This window comes from Oncorhynchus mykiss, chromosome 18 (genome assembly GCF_057628025.1).
Source record: "Oncorhynchus mykiss isolate SJ-2025 chromosome 18, ASM5762802v1, whole genome shotgun sequence".
NCBI classification, from domain to species: Eukaryota; Metazoa; Chordata; class Actinopteri; order Salmoniformes; family Salmonidae; genus Oncorhynchus; species Oncorhynchus mykiss.
Window position 1 is genome coordinate 38840328 of NC_143039.1, and position 21420 is coordinate 38861747.

Sequence of the window (21420 nt, forward strand, 5' to 3'; positions counted from 1 at the left end):
CAGATTAATAGATGAGACAGGGAGAGATTTGAGTGTTGAGTTGCTTTTAACCCTTTATATCCAAAATTAACTGCCAGTTTCATTTTATGAAATTAACACAAGTTTAGATTTACACCTAGATCACACCAACACTGTCATTCCATAAAATGGTACGCAACATCTGGATGTGTGCAGCAAAAGTTCAACATTCATCCTCTACTACCATTTCTGTTACACCTTCGATGCATACAGTTTGATGCATACTTTCGATAAATCCTACATATGCACCACACAGAAGGCACTGAAATTTTCTCTGCAACGAAATGCTGCAAGGCAAATTCAGCGTTCCATTGGAAATGAATGTACTGTGGGTGTGATTGAGGCATTAGGCTAATTTGTGGACAATAGTGATCTTTACCCCTCTCATACACCCAGACTCAAGTCAAGCAAGTGGTAACTGCCTTAGGAGGATGTCCAGACCACTCCAGGACCACTGAAGTGAAATGCATGTGCTCTCTCTCTCTCACACACACACACACAACCTTTGATCCCACTTCGAAGTCTAGTCCTGTCCAATCTCTCGCCCTAGGGGGGGGTCACAGGCTGTTTCTCATTGCTGACAGTGATTTGTCAGCCGTCACACCCACACTGGCACCTTGTGTTTAATTAGGATATAAAGTCCACAGTCTGATGCCCAGTATCAAAATTGCAATGGAAACATCTACTTCCCCATATAGTGCACTATTTTTGGCCATTCACTAAACAAACAAAATGTACATGTAATTAAACAATAGAGTACTTTCCTGTTTCCTGTATCCAATGTATTGTTGTTGACCTAGGATAAAATGTAGACTGGTAATGGAGACACAGAGATGGTAGTTAGCAGCAGGGATGTAGACTGCACTTACATCACTGTGTAACAATTGGAAAGGCTGCTTTGTACAGGCATTATGAACCCCTATAGGATCGTTGTAACTCATGTAATTGTGGGAGCAGAATAGTGTTACTATCCAATTATGCTATTAAATAAAGGTTGTAATACACCCACACTAAATGAGAGGATGTACAAAAGGGTGGTGGACAGTGCCGGACTGGGACCAGAAATCTCCCCCGCGGCATTTCCAACGAGCAGGCCCATTTTCCCCCCTCAAGGCCTCCAAGCCACCATTTAGACAGGCCCATTGAGCTAAAGATGGACCAGCTAATCTGGCATTTTCCAGAATTGCCCTATGGCCAGTCCGTCTCTGAGTAATAGATGTCAATGAACCAAAAATAGACAGAAGGAGAGTTAAGACAATGGATCCTTTTATTCAAAGTCTCCTGCTTTAGAAAATGATCAACTGAATAATTGTGCATGTCAATTCAGATTAAAAGCTTGCCACACAGCTACATAGAGGATAATTTAATTGCACATTGATACACATCCAACGGAATCCCACACATTGTTTTTATTGGGTAAAAGCCCCGTTGCTTGTTGACAAGTTTTCCAATCAGCTGCCAGAACTTCCAGCTCCCTGTCGTTGTTTTCATCCAACGAACCTATGAGCTGCTCGATGACGCCTGTATCGCTGGTATTCTACAGGCAACCAGAGAGGAAAGAGGGGACAGTGACACATTCAGGCCCAGACTGGGTTAGCAATGAGCTGCATGGAAAGGCTACTCTGCCATCTAATGGTCAAGAATACTACAGATCATATGGCACTGAGTCGGAGTTCGACAAACTTTGGTTAGTGTCATTTTGCAGAATAAAATGGAAGGTTTATGCCAGAGCAAATATCAGTGACTGCGTCCCAAAAAGCATCCTATTCCCTATATAGTGCACTACTTTGGGTGCGTGAGTGTGTTGTTTGGGTATGCAAGCTCATCCGAGAGCAATAGAAATTGCACAGACAAGGATTAGGCCTGCAATCACCCACATATAGGATGCTTGTTTTCAGGCTGTCATTCAGCCACTCACTCACTGCTCTAGATAATAATGTACTGCGAAATGGATGCCAAGTATTAAGTGGGTGCTAAAGAGGGCTAAGGCTACATCCCAAATGGTACACTATGCCCGATGTAGTGCACTACTTATGACCATTTACCTTAACAAAAGCAAGTAGTTGAGAGGCCACCAGGCTGCTGAACTCCTCTTTGTTCAGGGTGTTTGAGGATCCATCATTCCCAGCAAAGGTCTTGAACTGGGAGACAACTACGTTGATGACAGAGTCCATTGTATTGATTCAATATGGAGTGACTGCAAATACATGCGAAATAAACAAGTCTGCTTATAAAGTCTACATGTTACATTTATATCCATTGTAGAGATACTGAAATAAAGCCAGCAACTAAATCATGATAATCCAGAAAACGACATAAAATCAAGAGGAAAGACAAAACAGTATTAAAAGGAAAACCAGTCATATTCATCCCACCTCGTGAGGTATGGTCTGGTTGCAGCAGCCAGCAGGTGTGGAGAATCGTCATCTCTCCACTCTTTCCTTTTCTTTCTCCATCCTGTTCACTATGTAGCTCGGCCTAGTGAGGAGGCCCAGTATTAGAGCCTCTGGCTGACCACGTGTTTGTGGGATGTAGAATGATAGGTATGACAGCCTCTGCGGGTTTAAAGTGTTGGACAGAAAACATCCATCATTACTGACTGTTTTACTAATCAGTTCATCTGGTCAGGATCTGTCCAGTCACTCATAGGTTACGCACCCTATTCCCCGTTTAGGCCATTTGTATAGGACCCTGGTCAAAAGTAGTGGACTATAAAGGGAATAGGGTGCCATTTGGGACGCACAGAGAGTGCTAAGGGGGTGTGTTACGTGTGGACATGAACGTGTCGTCATGTGCATGTTTCTTTGAGGTTCTTAGTTTCATTATTACTTACAAGGGATTAGTCTGCATCATAAATGTCTAGTAATGTGGACACAAAAGATTAATTCCACACATTTATGTACTTCCCCCTCCGCCAGTAGCGTAAGTGACGTACACCTAAGCCTTGTTCACACTGCCTAAATTCTCAAATCAGTTGTTAATCAAATTCATTTTAGGATACTGATTGTCCAAACAGCAAGTTAAGTGACCAAATTGTATATATGCGTGTTCAGACAGCAGTTATTTGCTGATATGGCTATTTGTCATAGTAACGACAGGTGTGAGCACATTGGTGTAGGCTGATTGGCGGTGGTGCTCGTGCTTCCTGTAACTCAAAAGTTATGTAGCAAGCTACAAACTGCCAGTGTGAACAAGCCTTTAGACAGAGGGAAATATATATATATTTATAAAAAAATAAAAATACATTATCTTTCAAGATGAAGATTTTTATTGTAATCTTAAAAGTCCAACACAAACCCACTAAGAGAGACGGCTGCTGAGACTAGACTACTCATTCAACTTAACTAAATTTTATTAAAACGCTAAACTGGGACTGTCCTGACTCCTAAGTTATCTAAAGAATATGTCCATTGTAAAATAACATTTTGTTACACATGTAATCCTCATTTTATGCAGTTTGTTTATAACCACTCAAGTTGCTTATTATTGTAAGTATTTATCCACATCATCGCTAGACTTCTTTGGTCAAAAAGCTTGAACAATGAATTTACATTTACAGGTTTTAAATTCAACCAAAAACATTAAAATATTACTTACTATATCTTATTAAATTCACAAAAGGAGTAACCTCCTACATTTCTTTCTCTTCACAAAAGACCCCAAAAAAATAACCGGACCATAACCAATCAAGTTAACAAATAGTTTGAATTCTTCAGCTTACAGAAGCAAACCAATTTAGTTGTCTGTCAAACACTGTCAATCCAAGTGTGAAAATTGACTTATAAATTTTTTAAAAAGGCACGTCGCTGGAAGAAACAAAATCTTCAAAATAAAACGTAAGCAATTTCTTTCACATTATATACTTTAAAGAACATAGTGTTGGTTTGATGTTAAAATTCTAAGTTAAATTAGAGACGAGTCTTATCCTTCTTAAAAAATTTTTTTAAAAAGCTATTAAAACCTGAAAGCCTAATGTAATTGATACAGTGAGTGTGACAACAGAATAAATTAAAAACAGTCATCCAGAAATGTATACAGGTTCAACTCTTGTAAAGTACCATCCATTTCTTTTAATATGTACTAATGTCATAACCTTGTACTTAGTTTGACTTTGAAATCTGGCATGAACTCAAGGTAAATGGCATTGCGTGACAAAACATCAGTTAAACCGATCTCAGACATATTTTCCAGGTTATATCACTGTAATCAAAATAACTATAAAAAGGAAAATGCAACCAATAAGAGTGCTTATTGAAAATACCATTGACTGATCAAAATGTGTCAAAAACAATAGTTCAGATGTATCAAATTGCCAATTTGGTTTTGCACTCCTTTATCAATGGCTAACGCAGCATAGTACACTGAGCTATATTAGAATTGATTCCTGCCACGTTAGGACACCACATGATCTCAGTGTGAATAAGTAGTAAGAACTCCTGCTTGTGCCAAAGCGATTGAGGCAGCAGAGCTGGGCCCCCGTCCTGGCACCTTCTGCTTTCATTAAAATGTTCCAGAATGTTCTGCTTTCACCGACCATTATACTCAAATGGTAAGACAATTAGCAAAAAACAGAAACCAACCACTAAGGGCCTAGCGCCTACACAGCACTGTATAGAGCTGATACAACAGAAGCTATCAGAGCCGATACAGAACCGGTTCAACTAGATCTGATCCTGACGATGACAACAGAGGAGAGACTGATCGGCAATCAGTTGTTGTGGGAACATAGAGTTCACATTGCTGTGAATCTTATCCTGTTTTAATCTTGAACTGCGACATTACAAGTGCCAAACACTTTATGCAAACCAACTCCACAAAACTGTCAACATGTAGGGCTTGGAATTGAAAACATGACATGAACTGACATAAGGAGGTAACGACCGAGTCCCAAAAGACAAGAACGATTTCAGCTAATTATAGATGCAGAGATAGGGACATGTTTACGAAATGCAAGATCACTCCTTGTTTCGGAAGCTTTAAAACACCTGCTGTATACCACAATGGAATACCAGTGCTGTGTCTTGATGTTGCATCTTCTTCTGGATTATTTATATCTATGTAGTGGCTGCAAACTTCCACAAAGCTTCTCGCTCAAACTCCTCCATCGCCTCCTCCAGGGAGTCATCATCCTCCAAAATGTTCACCATGTCCTCTAAAATGTCCGCCACATCTTCAACGAAGTCACTGAAGAGAACTTTGTCATGGACGAACACACCGTCTCGGAAAAACATGGCGGCCAGCTTCTGGATCTCGGCCTTGCTGTCCGACGTAGACCCCTCCAGCTTGCTCAGGTAGCCATCTAACAGCTCCTCAAATTCAGACAGTTCCACGGGAACGAGCCCTTCCTGGCTAGCGCAGTCCTCAACACTGCTGCAGCCCGCCAGGGGGCGAACGTTGCGTCCAAGTTTCTCTTCCTGGTGCTTCCAGAAGCTGATGTGTTCATATTGGTGGGGCTGATGTTGCTCCTGATAGTTGGAGTCTTGTTGATGGTGATTGGACTCTTTCTTGTAGTCTTTCCTGGACTGCCAGAGCCTCTCCTGCTTTCTTTTATCCCTGTCCAGCCTGCGCTCGTTCTCCTCCCTCTCCCATTTATCCTGAGATTTCTTGCAGGCCTCTTTATGAGAGTTTTCTTTGTTAGCCTTCCAGTCCCTCTCATCTTTCTCCTTCCATCTGCCCTCCATGCAGTGTTTCCAGTACTTCTCTCCCTTCCACTCCTTCTCTTCCTTTTTCCAGTGGCCTTTGCTGTGGTCCTTGCCTTTTTTCCCATCCTTGTTCCTGCTTTCCCATGGATTTTTCTTGCCCTCACTCCTCCCCATCTTCTCCACCTGCTCACTGAGCCTCCTCTGGATATCAGCCAGGCTCTCCCTTACCCTCTTCTGGTACCCTTCATCCTTCTTCCTCCCCTCCAGTCTCTTCCTGCTTTCCTCCAACAGCACCTTCTGCCTCTGAAGCTCTTCCTTCACCCTGGCACCCTCTCTCAGGTCACTCCTCCTTTCGGGCACTACTGTGGTGCTACTCTGGTTGCTAATTCCAGGTTGGCCAGTAGGTGGTGGAGTTGGGCTTGAGGGCAGTGGGGCTGTATCCTGGTTGGCTGAGGTAGACATTATCAGAACAAAATCAGTGAGTTACAGCACATTCAGCTACCAAACCAGAGCTGTGATTGAATACCCATACTAACATACTATATACTTAATGAGCATATACACACACACTACATAATTTTAGTATACTGTAAACAAACGGTAACCTTTCAGTTGAGTGTACTAGCTCTTCACCTGTCTACCGGAAGTTAATGCTGTTGCTATGTAACCTCCTGCTAGCTAGTTAGCATAACAAATTACTAGTTAGACATTTGAACTATTGTCCTTAAATTCAATCTGGAGTGCTAAAGTCTGCTCGTAGACTCAGAGCGTGTCGCTCTCGGAGCGCACACTGGACACTCGGGCTGAGGAGTAGGGTTGATGTGAGCCGTCTGACCTTACAGCTGTCAAGCACCTAAGCGAACATTGGCTAGCTTGCCAGCTACTTCCAGACAAAAATGAGACCACCAGGACCATTTTACTCGCCCTAACAGAGCTGGTTTGGCCGTTTATGTTATCCAGAGCATTGGAGACTAACTGTGCTGTTGGCAAAAAAGCGTAATTATATTGTTGCCAACGGTTACTGACACTGGCCATATTCAACGGGTGTTGAGCTCTCGTAAATGCATTATTCTGTGCTCTGGTACACACAGACGAGTGCTCAAATCTGAGTAGATATCCAAAGCGAATTTACAAAAGCACCCGAATGAATTCCCATTGAGAACTCACAACGACTATACCATTTAGCTAAGCGAAGAATGACGGGAATAATCAAGGCAATAAACGTTGGGTAGTTAGATAGCATATAGTTAATATACTGGCAAGTTTGATGTATAAGTAGCCAACTAATGTTAGGTAACGTTAGCTAGCTAACATACCGGTACATAGTGTAATAGTATGCTATGTGGTTCGTAAGGACAGCATAGCTAACAAATTGTCAGCCAACATAACGTGTAAGGTAACTTATTTGAAAAGTCATTACATTGCTCAACATTTGTCAGAAATTCATTGCTTTAACTAATTATATCTGCTCTCGTTGTACTTCGCCTGCATATTTTCCACCATTCTATTCAAATCTGAAAACGATGTGAAGCATGCCCATTTCCTGAAGAATTGCATTATGGGCCGTAAAGTACAGATAGTGTCCACTGCGTGTATACTTCATATTTTGGCAAATTTAGTACGACATCCGCAAACTTTTGGCATACTAACTACATCCATACTATGACCAATAAGCATACTATATACACTCAAGTCAAGTCACAAATAGTACGGTTAGTATGGAGTATTCTAAAACAGCTCGTATGATGGTCACATGCATGTTGAAGCAGAGACTTACAGCAGCAATAAAACCTCCACTGAACCATACAGTTCACTTTGATCAGGGTGAGGGTAAACTCAAATTGAAGGCATTCAATTAATTATTTGAATAAAAAACTACAATAAAAAGGAACAACTTGAAATAAAAAGCTTACAGTTTTTAGCTTATTGAGAAGTTATTGGAATTTCAGTTGTTTTCTTCCTTACATTTAACTGTTAACAAGGCAAGTCAGTTAACAAATTCTTATTTACAATGACACCCACCCCAGCCAAACCCTAACCTGGACGGTGCTGGGCCAATTGTGCGCCGCCCTATGGGACTCCCAATCACATCCGGTTGTGATACAGCCTGGAATCGAACAAGGGTCTGTAGTGACGACTCTAGCACCGAGACGCATTGCCTTAGACCACAGCGCCACTCAGGAGCTCCGGGTGCATTATTATTCAAATTTACCAAAATTGACTTCTATGTATAATGTCGAGGCCAAAAGTTGAGAATGACACAAATATAAATTTCAAAGTTTGACAAAAATATCTAAAGACATTGAAGCAGCAGATGTTACTACGGAATACTGAGGTATAATTACAAGCATTTCATAAGTGTCAAAGGCTTTTATTGACAATTACATGAAGTTGATGCAGAGTCATTATTTGCAGTGTTGACCCTTCTTTTTCAAGACCTCTGCAATCCGCCCTGGCATGCTGTCACATCCTGACTGATGGCAGCCCATTCTTCTTGCATAATCAATGCTTGGAGTTTGGGTTTTTGTTTGTCCACCGGTCTCTTGAGGATTGACCACAAGTTCTCAATGGGATTAAGGTCTGGGGAGTTTCCTGGCCATGGACCCAAAATATCGATGTTTTGTTCCCGAGCCACTTATCACTTCTGTCTTTTGGGAAGGTGCTCCATCATGCTGGAAAAAGCATTGTTCATCACCAAACTGTTCCTGGATGGTTGGGAGAAGTTGCTCTCAGGATGTGTTGGTACCATTCTTTATTCATGGCTGTGTTCTTAGGCAAAATTGTGAGTGAGCCCACTCCCTTGACTGTGAAGCAACCCCACACATGAATGGTCTCAGGATGCTTTACCGTTGGCACGACACAGGACTGATTGTAGCGCTCACCTTGTCTTCTCCGGACAAGCTTTTTTTCCAGATGTCCCAAACAATCGGAAAGGGGAATCAGAGAAAACTTAACCCCAGTTCTCAGCAGTCCGATCCCTGTAACTTTTGCAGAATATCAGTCTGTCCCTGATGTTTTTCCTGGAGAAAAGTGGCTTCTTTGCTGCCCTTGACACCAGGCCATCCTCCAAAAGTCTTTGCCTCACTGTGCGTGCAGATGCACTCACACCTGCCTGCTGCCATTCCTGAACAAGCTCTGTACTCGTGGTGCCCCGATCCCGCAGCTGAATCAACTTTAGGAGATGGTCCTGGTGCTTGCTGGACTTTCTTGGGCGCCCTGGAGCCTTCTTCGCAACCGCTCTCCTTGAAGTTCTTGATGAGCCGATAAACGGTTGATTTAGGTGCAATCTTACTGGCAGCAATATCCTTGCCTGTGAAGCCCTTTTTGTGCAAAGCAATAATGACGGCACGTGTTTCCTTGCAGGTAACCATGGTTGACAGAGGAAGAACAATGATTCCAAGCACCACCATTCTTTTTGAAGCTTCCAGTCTGTTATTCAAACTCAAATCAGCATGACGGAGTGATCTCCAGCCTTGTCCTCCTCAACACTCACACCTGTGTTAACGAGAGGATCACTGACATGTCAGCTGGTCCTTTTGTGGCAGGGCTGAAATGCACTGGAAATGTTTTTTGGTGATTCAGTTCATTTGGCAAAAAGGGACTTTGCAATTAATCTGATCACTCTTCATAACATTCTGGAGTATATGCAAATTGCCATCATACAAATTGAGGCAGAAGACTGAAAAATAATGTGTAATTCCCAACTTTTGGCCACGACTGTACATTACCAAACAAATTAATATATGAGCAGTGGAAGAAAGGCACTAATGATTCATTAAGGAATTCACAGTGAGATGAAAATACTATACCTGAAGTGAGTTGGGACAGTTCGGTCACTCTGGCCCTCAGCGACTCCAGCTCCTCCTTCAGGCCAGGCAGGGATGACAGCTCTTCTTTCATAGTATTTTCTTGCTCCAGATCTCCTTTTCTGTTTTCATTACCCGTTGCTGATCCTGCATTTAGTGCTGAGTCAAGTTCTTCTTTATGGGCCTATAACAGAGAGGGGGGAAAAGTTCTTAGACAGGTAGGACATAATAATGATTCTAAAAATATTTCTTAAAAATAATTAGGCCGTGGCTCCGACTTTTTTGGGATCTTTAAGTCCAAAGATCCGTAGCTTCTGAGTATGCTCGTGCCACTCAGACATTGCTCGTCCTAATATTTATATATTTCTTTATTATTTTACATTTAGAATTAAGTGTATTGATGTGAATTGTTAGCTACTACTGCACTTTTGGAGCTAGCAAAATGCTTGTGTTCCTACACCTGCAATAACATCTGCTAAATATGTGAATGTGACCAACAAAATTTGATTTGTGCGGCTCAAAGTTCTGCACATGTATATTCTCTCCTTTACCCGCAGAAAACAGAGTACTCAGGCGAATGGTGCTTGTTTAATAAAAGTTACATCAAAACTGAATTATTGTCTACAAGATCACATAATGATCATAGTAAGTACATAACAGAACCAAATATAATAGTAATTATGAAACGTAGAATGCTGTGATCATTGTGATATTGCAGACATGAATTCAGCTTTGATCTAACTTTATTAAACAAGCAATTCGCTTGAGTAGCCCGTTCTCGGTGCTTAAAGTACAGAATATACACATGCTCAGATTGTGATCCACACATATGCAGAGGCGTCGGGAAGCAATGGATCTTTTAGTCCAGTGGACTGAAGATCACGAAAAAGTTGGATCCGCAGCCACTCCAAAATAATAATATGGTTCATGGGCTGACCTGGGGCTGTGTTTCTAACTGGGAGATTTGATTATTTTCTTGTGTCAGTTTGTCCAAAAGCTCCTTCATTTTCTGAGGATCGTTTAGCCAGTCCTGTCCAGCAGAATACAAATCACAGACAATCAACAACACAGCACTATACACAGTACCAGTCAAAAGTTTGAACACCTATTCATTCATGGGTTTCTCTTTATTTTTACTATTTTCTCAATTGTAGAATAATAGTGACGACATCAATACTACGAAATCATGTAGTAACCAAAAAAAAAAAAAAAAAGTGTTAAACTAGTTTAAATATATTTTATATTCTTCAAAGTAGCCACCCTTTGCTTGGCATTCTCTCAACCAGCTTCATGAGGTTTTCAATTAAAAGGTGTGCCTTGTTAAAAGTTCATTTGAGGAATTTCTTTCCTTCTTAATGCATTTGAGCCAATCAGTTGTGACAAGGTAGGGGTGGTATACAGCAGAAAGCCCTATTTGGTCAAAAGTCCATATTATGGCAAGAACAGCTCAAATAAGCAAAGAGAAACGACAGTCCATTACTTCAAGACATGAAGTTCAGGGAATTCGGAAAATCAAGAACTTTGAAAGTTTCTTCAAGTGCAGTCTCAAAAACCATCATGTGCTATGATGAAACTGGCTCTCATGAGGACCGCCACAGGAAAGGAAGCCCCAGAGTTACCTATGCTGCAGAGGATAAGTTTAGTTACCAGCCTCAGAAATTGCAGACCAACTAAATGCTTCAGAGTTCAAATAACAGACATCAACTGTTCAGATTGCTGCAAAGAAACCACTACTCAAAGGACACCAATAAGAATATTTTGTTTAGGCTAAGAAACATGAGCAATGGACATTAGACCAGTGGAAATCTGTCCTTTGGTCTGATGAGTCCAAATATGAGATTTGGGTTCCAACCTCCATGTCTTTGTGAGACGCAGAGTAGGTGAACAGATGATCTCTGCATGTGAGGTTTTGTATGTGTGATTCATTTAGAATTCAAGGCAGATGACCTGGCCTCCACAACCACCAACCCAATTGAGATGGTTCGGGATGAGTTGGACTGCAGAGTGAAGGAAAAGCAGCCAACAAGTGCTCAGCATATGTGGGAACTCCTTCAAGACTGTTAGAACATTCCAGGTGAAGCTGGTTGAGAGAATGCCAATAGTGTGCAAAGCTGTCATTGCTGCAAAGGGTGGACACTGATTTGTTTAACACTTATTTGGTTACTAGATTATTCCATATGTTACTTCATAGTTTTGATGTCTTCACTATTCCTCCACAATGCAGAACATATTAAAAAACCCTTGAATGGAAGTATCCAACATTGATTATATTGTGTTGTGGATTTACAAGATAGGTACAATAAATCAGCATTATATACAATCAACACAGTAGTTATATACAGTTGAAGTCAGAAGTTTACATAAACTAGTTTTAATGATTCAAGTGTTTCAACCACTCCACAAATTTCTTCTTAACAAACTAGTTTTGGAAAGTCGGTTCAGACATCTACTTTGTGCATGACAAGTAATTTTTCCAACAATTGTTTACAGACAGATTATTTCACTGTATCACAATTCCAGTGGGTCAGAAGTTGACATACACTAAGTTGACTGTCTTTAAACAGCTTGGAAAATTCCAGAAAATGATATCATGGCTTTAGAAGCTTCTGATAGGCTAATTGACAACATTGGAATCAATTGGAGGTGTATCTGTGGATGTATTTCAAGGTCTACCTTCAAACTCAGTGCCTCTTTCCTTGACATCATGGGAAAAATCAAAAGTAAATCAGGGAAGACATCAGAAAAAAAAAGTGTAGACCTCCACAAGTCTGGTTCATCCTTGGGAGCAATTTCCAAACGCCTGAAGGTACCATGTTCATCTATACAAACAATAGTATGTCATATCGCTCAGCAACAGCAAAGGACCTTGTGAAAATGCTGGAGGAAACAGGTACAAAATTATCTATATCCACAGTAATACAAGTCCTATATCGACATAACCTGAAAGGCAGCTCAGCAAGGAAGAAGTCACTGCTCCAAAACCTCCATAAAAAAGCTAGACTGCGGTTTGCAACTTCATATGGGAGAAATGTCCTCTGGTCTGATGAAAGAAAAATATAACTGTTTAGCCATAATGACCATCGTTATGTTTGGAGGAAAAGGGGGAGGCTGGCGAGCTCGAAGAACACCATCCCAACAGTGAAGCACAGGGGTGGCAGCCCCTGTGGGGGTGCTTTGCTGCAGGAGGGACTGGTGCACTTCACAAAATAGATGGAATCATGAGGTAGGAATATTATGTGGATATATTGAAGCAACATCAAGACATCAACTCGGGAAGTTAAAGCTTGGTCGCAAATGGGTTGTCCAAATGGACCCCAAGCATACTTTCAAAGTTGTGGCAAAATGGCTTAAGGACAACAAAGTCCTTTGTGGGCAGAACTGAAAAAGCATGTGCGGGCAAGGAGGCCTACAAACCTGACTCAGTTACACCAGCTCTGTCAGGAGGACTGGGCCAAAACTCACCCAACTTATGGTGGGAAGCTTGTGGAAGGCTACCTGACACATTTGACCCAAGCTAAACAATTTAAAAGCAATGCTACCAAACACACTCAATTAGTATGTCAACTTCTGACCCACTGGGAATGTGATAAAATAAATAAAAGCTCAAATAAATATATTATTCTGACATTTCACATTCTAAAATAAAGTGGTGAGCCTAACTGACCTAAAACAGCAAATTTTTACTAGGATTAAATGTCAGGAATTGTGAAAAACTGAGTTTAAAATGTATTTGGCTAAGGTGTATGTAAACTTCCGACCTCAACTGTGTATGGGCAAACAGTGTAAAGCGAATATTGGAACAATGCATATCTTATAAAAGTTTAATCTAATAAGGAAGATGTTAATTACTGATTTAAAGGGTCAATCTGCCATTGGTACATCAATTTCTTGACTTAAATGAAATACACCCATAGATTTATTTTTATATATAACAAATACCATCAGAACCCAAAATATAAGCTTGTTATACACCAATGTAAAATTGTAAATACTGTATAGCCTTAAAAGATGGGTAAAACTATCATTTGGATCTCATGGATGGTCAGTCGTCGAGTCCATAGCTTTGTGTATGAATTTAAAAGTTACATTTCTCCAGCCCCATCCCTCAGCCGTTTACCAAAACAGTGGCAGCGTGGTCGCTTTGTCGTTGTTTCAACAGCAGATTGCCCCTTTAATATCATTCTATTACACATTTTTCTCTAAATTTGTCCAATTCCTTTAACTTCCACCCCAATAGAACATTGTTGAAAGGTAGGAAGTAGGATAGAGGAACAGACCTGGTTTTGTTCTGCCCCACTCAGCTCATCCGAGTCATCTGTCAAAAAATAAAACATTTTCCAAACTTTTGTAACGTATATTAAAAAGGCACATGACTAAATAGTTTATTTCCAAAATAAAAACACTGATGCCATTGCAGTCTATTGCATTAATGACCTTGAAGTGTAATTTGTCAGCTCTCTCAACTTGTCTAATTTCAGTTTTCAAAGCATTAGCACAGTTGTTAAACCTCAAGTCCTCTGCGCTGCAGGATGAAAGAACTCCCTGCTGCAATGACGACTACTGATGATTACTAGATACAAAGCCAATAGAAAGACTACACCAAAAAAACACTTTCAAAAGCTTGGGGTTACTTAGAAAAATGTCCTTGTTTTTTAAAGAAAAACACATTTTGTCCATTAAAATATCAAATTGATCAGAAAATATAATGTAGACATTGTTAATATTGTAAATTACTATTGTAGCTGGAAACGGAATATCTACATAGGTGTACAGAGGCCCATTATCAGCAACCATCACTCCTGTGTTCCAATGACACGGTGTGTTAGCTAATCCAGGTTTATCATTTTAAAAGGCTAATTGATCATTAGAAAACCCTTTTGCAATTATTTTAGCACAGCTGAAAACTGTTGTTCTAATTAAAGAAGCAATAAAACTGGCCTTCTTTAGACTAGTTGAGTATCTGGAGCATGAGCATTTGTGGGTTCACAATGGCCAGAAACAAATAACTCTTCTGAAACTCATCAGTCTATTCTTGTTTTGAGAAATGAAGGCTATTCCATGCATGAAATTGCCAAAAAACGGAAGATCTCGTACAACGCTGTGTACTACTCCCTTCACAGAAAAGCCTAGAAGGCCAGCATTCCGGAGTTGCCTCTTCACTGTTGAAGTCGAGACTGGTGTTTTGTGGGTACAATTTAATGAGGCTGCCAGTTGAGGACTTATGAGGCGAAATTTCTAAGTGACCTCAAACTTTAATGGTAGTGTTATATATAAATAATAAAAAAAGGTTACAAATTGATCTACACAAAAAAGTCAATGTCAAAGTTTTTTAAACAAATTCAGAAAAATGTCATAACTCAAAACCTTTGGCTTAACAAATCACATAAGTTATATGGACTCCATGTGGAATAATAGGGGCTGACATGATTTTTGAATGACCACTCCATCCCTTGTCCCCTACAACATCTGTAAAATGCCTCAGTCAAGTATTGAATTTCAAGCACAGATTCAACTACAAATACGAGGGAGCTTTTGAAAGCCTCATGAAGGGCAGTGACTGGTAGCTGGATAACAATAACAAATCAGACATTGAATATATCTTTAAGCATGGTCAAGTTAATAATTATGCTGTAGATGATGTATTAAACCATCCCGACACATCAAAGATGCAGTCGTCCTTCTGAACTGAGCTGTTGGACAGGAAGGAAACTGCTTAGGGATGTCACCATGACGCCACTGGTGATTTTAACTTAGGATAACCTAAATGACAGGGCAAAAAGAAAAATATACAGAACATGAAAGTAATACTGAAAAAAAACACAGCAAAGGAATACACTTTTTGGCCTTAATCCAAAGCCTTATGTTCGGGGCAAATCCAACATCACTGAGTAACTGCCTCTATTTGCAACCATGGTGGTGGCTGCATCATGTTATGGGTATGCTTGACATTGCAAAAACTGTGGCATTTTTTTTTAGGATGAAAACAAACGGGATGGCGCTAAGCACTGACAAAACCGGCTTCAGTCTGTTTTACACCAGACACTGGGAGAATAATTAACCTTTTAGCTGAACAATTATCTACAACACAAAGCCAAATCTACACTGGAGTTGCTTACCAAGAAGACAGTGAATGTTCCTGAGCGGCCAAGTAACAGTTTTGACTTAAATTTGCTCGAAAATCTATGGCAAGACTTAAATTTCTGTCCAGCCATGATCCCCAACACCTTGACAAAGCTTGAAGAATAAAACATTTTTAAAAAATGGGCAAATACTGCACAATACAGGTGTGCAAAGCTCTTATTACTTACCCAAGACTCACAGCTGTAATCACTGCCAAAAGTTGTTTCTAACATGTATTGATTCGGGGGGGGGGGGGGTGAATACTTATCTAATCAAGGTATATTAGGGTTTTATTTTTAATTAATTGTTTAAATATAGTTTCTAATTATATAGTTTTTCCTTCAAGTATTTTGTTGACAAAAAAAATGACAAATCAATTTTAATCCCAATTAGGAAGACAATAGAATGTGAAGAAATCCAAGGGGGCTGTAGACTTTCTATAGATCAAAATAATTAAGCATTGTTGAGCCACTGTGTATTAAACTGTCCATTCCATAAGGAATTACATTTTAAAAATTAAACAAAACCTGGTTCAGGCTGAACTTACCGGAAAGGAAGAGGGACCCTAGACAGAGCAGGACCAGGGCTGCCACAATGCATGTGTTCATAGAGAAGCCCTTCTTCCCCCCTTTCCTCTCTGCCAGTTTGAACTCCACCTCCTCATCATCATCTTCCTCCTCCGATGTCATTGTTGGTGCCACATTTCTCCTCCTCAGACCATTTCCTTCCTCAGCACTCGTGTCAGCTCTTCCAAAGTCAAAGCTACTGGGAGATTCTAGCAGAGGGAGAGAGAATAATAGCAGAAAGATTGATAATATGCACAGAAAAAAAAGTAATCATGCACTAAAGGTATTGAAACTATTTATGCAAAAGTATTAGATGGTAGAGAATGCTCTGAATGTAGATTTGTCTTGAGGAATTCTAACGCAAATGTTGTTTTTGTAGCTGTGCGTTAACAATAGAACCGCCATAGTCCAACGGTCACGGACATTTGAATTTGAATGAACTGGAGTCGGATGGCGGATATTGAGCCTGAAATCCACTATGGCGATGACAATGTGGGGTCTTTATCTGATGTTGGCTTTCTATTACATTTGTTTGCAACACTTGTTGGCAAATTATTTTGACTGGATGTGAATTCAAATCCAAACTTGGAGTACAGAGCCAAAAGAAGAAAAAATGCTTCACGTTACTCTTAACGTGGAAACCAGTCGACACAAATGCCTTTCCATTTCTTTTAGAATTAAAAAAAAAGTATGTTTTTTTAAACATTTGTAATCATTCATGTATTATGCATTTGTAAGAATTCATATTTTATAATTTTTTTGACTGGATTATATTACCTACCATTACTCATCAAATGTACAAATAAAATGGATACAATTTGTAGTCTTTATTGCAAGAAAGTGTTGAAGTAGGCCTTTGTAGAATAATACATACAGTACCAGTCAAAGTTGACACACCTACTCATTCAAGGGTTTTTCTTTATTTTTTACTATTTTCTACATTGTAGAATAATAGTGAAGACATCAACACTATGAAATAACACATATGGAATCATGTAGTAACCAGAAAAAGTGTTTAACACTTTTGGTTACTACACGATACCATGTGTAATTTCATAGTTGAGGTCTTCACTATTATTCTACAATGTAGAAAATAGTAAAAAATAAAGAAAAACCCTTGAATGAGTAGGTATCCAAACTGTTGACTGGTACTTCACATGTGTATGCGCATGTTATGTACTTCAAAATATACAAATAATCCAAATAAACCAAATATTCTTAAGACATGACTACATTAAATCAAACAAATTATTATATTTTTATACAAAGGTAGATTTTTAGGTTGATTACAGCACAGTAGGTGAATCTGATGTGTAGGCTTAAAGGGACTTCAGACTGCGTTCTCTAGCGGGTACTTGCAGGCTGAGAAAGCCAGCAGTTCTAGTGTTAATTGTATGTCATCTCAGAAAATGTTTCCTGATTTCCAACCTAGTGTACACATCCATACCTTTTTCCTTTGGTATATTGGTGACGGTTTCAGGTAATTCTGTCTCCCCCGTTTCCAGTGATGGCGCTTGTGCTGCATCCTCTGAACCAATGGTATCTGGAGGAGGACTATCAGGGGCAGGGCCAATATCAGTGACAGTGTCAGATGGGGGGCCCGTTGGGGTGGGAGTCTCTGTGTGAATGCTTAGGTCGTGTTTGGCACTAGGGGCACTAGTCTCTAGGGCAATACTCTCAGGTACAGGGCCTGTATCAGTGTGGGTATCAAGAGGAGAGCTCTCAGGGACGGGGCTCAACTCAGGCTCAACCTCTGAGGGGGGTGGTTCTGTGAAGGATGCATCCAATGGCACAACCAGGTCGACATGAGTGACAAAGGGCATGGCAGCGAGTTGCTCATTGTCAGTGGGGGAGCTGGTTACCATAGAATGGATGATGGGGGGTTCAGGTTGACTCTCCAGGTCATGGTCAAGGGGCACACCGCTAGTGGGGGATGGGCTTAACAGGGTAGGTCTGGAGGGGACAGGGCCCTCACAGGTATCAGGAGCCATTTCCTGGCAATCAGAGGAGAATAAAAGCACAAACCTTAATAGTCATTGGTAATAAGGAGTTATAACCATAGACATATGCCATATAACAAGACACAATTTTTTACTTTGTATTATGAAAGATTATGCAGTGAGAATGATGCCCTCAGAAAGAAGTGTGTTCATTAGGGATTCACAGTACAGACCTGTTGGCCCTTCTCTGACAACACTGTTTCTATTGGAGTCTCCTGGTCACTCGGCTTAGACTCTTCAGTGGCCCCTGGAACAGAATTAACATAATGTTAACACGTAAATAACATTGACATAACACATTGAATAATAAATTACATACACACACAACTTCATTATGCAACAGCCATACATTAGGGCAATAACACAATACTCCACACAGAAAGCATAGGGAAACCGTATTGGTGTGAGATAGAGCCCAGGTACCTGCGACTTCCTCTGACAGACTAGGGACATCACAAAGACACTCAGTCCCACCATCCACAGGATCAACAATTTCAGCAGCTTCCTGAAATGTAGAAGGCAGTAGGTTATTATGATAACCGTTATCTATTCATCTAATGGAAATGTAATATAAAACTAATTGAAAATACTAACCTGACATCCAATACTGTGTTGAGGTGATCAGACTATTCTCTTGTCATTACAGTTGGCACCAGACCTGGATTTTAATTACTTTCAGCATTTGTTTGAATCTGCCTGGAGTGCCAGATGGGCAGTGTTTGTAGTTTTAGGACTTTTGCTAGGCAAGCTCAAACAGGCACATAAAGTATTTGAATTGATTTAAGTATTTGAAACGCAAGTCTGGTTGGCACACCATAGACACCCTGTACCAACCTATCTTACCTCTGGGGACAGCATGGTCCAACTGGTGGTCAAGGATCCGCTGCGGCTGCTGCCTGTGCTGCTGCTGTTGTCAGACATCGCCCCCTTGAGGCTCAGCACAGAAACTACAACGTATTCTGCAGAGATTCACTCACTTGTAACAAATATGTAATTATGAATGACTAAATAAGAACTCCGTGGTTTCACAATGTCTGCTGTATCTACATATAGGCCAGGAGGACTGTGATCTACTTGCACTGGGTTCTCATCATGCATTTGCACAAATTAAATTAATATAGAACTAATAAAGTATCAGTAGAGAAAAAAAAATATCATGCCAGTGTATTGGAAAAGTGCCTTTCAAACCAACATTGTATCAGAGATCATATTACACTAAATGGTTAACCTACAGTGAAGAATCTGACATTAATAGAAAAACAGAAATACTGCATAGCCTACATTCTAGCTCGTTGCAATCAATGTAATTTGTAGCAAACCCTAACATTAAGATAAACTACATTATTGCAACTTAAATTGAGACAACTGATAAGTGACAAACATTGAAGGAATCGCGATAAAGTGGCTATTTTAAAGAAAGGCGGACCCTCATTATTGCTTGGTTAGGGCCTCAATTGTTTCTATACTTCTGTGCCGCTCAGATACGACCAAAAAATGTCAGATCCAGTTGGCAATGAGGCTGGAGGCTAGTTGTTAAAGGTAGCTAACACATTCAGAACTGTGGGTTAATCTTTGACAAACCCAGGCGACATGTTATCTTTTTTGCCTGAGTCTTACATTTCCGTCGTGTGAATTATCAGTTTGCTCCTGTGAGAAGTGTTGTGAAGTAAAGTAAGAGAAGTCATGACGCCAAATTCACTGGAAACAAAATGTTTGTAGCTACTATATAGCGTACTTTGTTCAACTTCCAATGGTAAACGAAGGCTGCATGCAATCACTCCCACATTTAAGCACTCGCTTCCGCGTACAATAGCCACGCGTTGACCACACACACACAATACTTTCCCCTAAATAATAAAATACATGTAAATAGCATATTCTTACCCCGCTTATTTCACTTCAATTTCACCGTTTTAGCTCCGATAGTCCTCGTAATTTTATTTTACATGCAGCATTCCGGTCGTGATCATCGGATATTTGGGAATTCCAAGCTGCGTCACTCCGATGCTGCACAGTGTTTTCCAATGGGATGTCAATATGGCCGTTTGCGTTACCTCCCTTAAAAAGAACAACCAACCAAAGTGATGTGTTGTGTAACGAAAACGGCTTGATTGACGCGCGCAGGTGAAATTGGTGTCAGGTAATGGATACAGACCCCTTCTTTCACTGATGATAAGATGCTTGCATGTGCACATTATATACCGGAGGGGAGGCATCTTCAACCAGCCGTACATTGACACGTCTGTACTGAGCTATATTTGTCCGGACTTCCCGCCTGACTTCAACCCTGTTGCAGGGGATTGCCCATCTGTTCCACCATTGCTTCCCACTTTCGTCAGATTCTAAAATAAACTGTACAGTTTTGTCTCTGTCTGTGTTGGACACCTGTAGGCCTATTGCAATTTTTTGTAACCCTTAAATCTTCATCCTGAACCACATTTGACCACTTTAATAAAACCTTAAATATTGAATACACATTTACAAAATTAAGAAAACCTATATTATGCTCGTATGTAATTGTCTTTTTTTTTAACACAGTTATGTATCTGATACTTTCTGAAGGGGCACTAATGGCATCAATTTATACCATACATTACTACAGTCAAAGATTGTCTATTATATTGACAAGATAGTCGATTGAGCGCTCTAAAAATGGAAATACATGTCCTTAAAGATGGAAGGCAGGCGGGAGGAAGAGAGATCAGGTGGGACCATTCTAGGCAATAAGAGGGCAGATACACAGTTTTAACAGCAAGCCATATAGAAAAATAGAGGATGAAAGCATGGCAGCGTCATTGAGGACATCTCCATTTTTAAGTGATCAATTATCATTTTTTGCATTGGATGATTGCTCCCAACACATAAAGTGTTAAAGTTGACTACTTTAAAATGATTGAATCCCATCAACGGCAATGTCTATGTTAAAACAGGTTATAGCCACGATGAGGCCTATCTCCATGACAACAGGCACAACTCCAATATAAAGTAGTTTTTTTTAAGTTGCCAAAATGCCACGTGTGTCCACTTTTACCAGTGCATTCGTAACAACCTAACCATTAAGAAAATTATCTTAGGAAATGAGCAATTACATTTTTTGTTGATCAAATTTGACATACCCATACTAAAATGCATTACTACCTGGGCTTATTTTTGTGGACAGATTTTGGGTGGAGTAAAACCTCTTATTTTGCCTTTTCCTCTCTGCTACAGTGTGTAACTACACTGTAGCCTACTACACTATACCACAGAGAAGTAATAATCAAGTTTT

General features: G+C 40.2%; 1 protein-coding gene and 1 pseudogene across 10 annotated transcripts; both read right to left on the bottom strand.

The window, feature by feature from the left end:
- Window positions 1-1262: 1262 nt before the first annotated feature.
- On the bottom strand, window positions 1263-2192 carry LOC110495999 (protein S100-A13-like; annotated as a pseudogene). Its single transcript, XR_016488457.1, has 2 exons — window positions 2064-2192; window positions 1263-1555 (listed from the first exon to the last, which is right to left on the bottom strand). The product of XR_016488457.1 is annotated as a protein S100-A13-like (transcript).
- LOC110495998 (pre-B-cell leukemia transcription factor-interacting protein 1) lies at window positions 2114-20401 on the bottom strand. Of its 9 annotated transcripts, none has more exons than XR_016488456.1 (11): window positions 20037-20358; window positions 18996-19111; window positions 18576-18657; window positions 18326-18399; window positions 17600-18146; window positions 16134-16361; window positions 13744-13781; window positions 10404-10496; window positions 9470-9650; window positions 2394-2573; window positions 2114-2215 (listed from the first exon to the last, which is right to left on the bottom strand). XR_016488456.1 is itself a non-coding variant. In XM_090208380.1 (11 exons), the coding sequence occupies exons 6-11, from the start codon at window positions 18141-18143 to the stop codon at window positions 5073-5075; spliced, it is 2121 nt and encodes a 706-aa protein (XP_090064506.1). In that variant the 5' UTR covers window positions 18144-18146; window positions 18326-18399; window positions 18576-18657; window positions 18747-18810; window positions 18996-19111; window positions 20037-20345; the 3' UTR covers window positions 3269-5072. The 9 variants fall into 9 exon arrangements, 8 of the variants coding, with proteins under 8 accessions (XP_090064510.1, XP_090064506.1, XP_090064509.1 ...); XM_090208380.1 differs by lacking the exons at window positions 2114-2215; window positions 2394-2573 and adding exons at window positions 3269-6109; window positions 18747-18810 and having other exon boundaries at window positions 20037-20345; XM_090208383.1 differs by lacking the exons at window positions 2114-2215; window positions 2394-2573 and adding exons at window positions 3269-6109; window positions 18747-18810 and having other exon boundaries at window positions 18996-19128; window positions 20037-20323.
- Between the last annotated feature and the right edge of the window lie 1019 nt (window positions 20402-21420).

Excerpts from the sequence above, each read along its gene's own strand:
- LOC110495998 (XM_090208378.1), bottom strand. The coding sequence starts at position 19,073 with ATGTCTGACAACAGCAGCAGCACAGGCAGCAGCCGCAGCGGATCCTTG. Across the intron at positions 18,400-18,575 it reads TCTGTCAGAGGAAGTCGCAG|GGGCCACTGAAGAGTCTAAG; the intron begins GTACCTGGGCTC and ends ATTCTGTTCCAG. Across the intron at positions 9,651-10,403 it reads AGTTAGAAACACAGCCCCAG|GCCCATAAAGAAGAACTTGA; the intron begins GTCAGCCCATGA and ends TCTCTGTTATAG.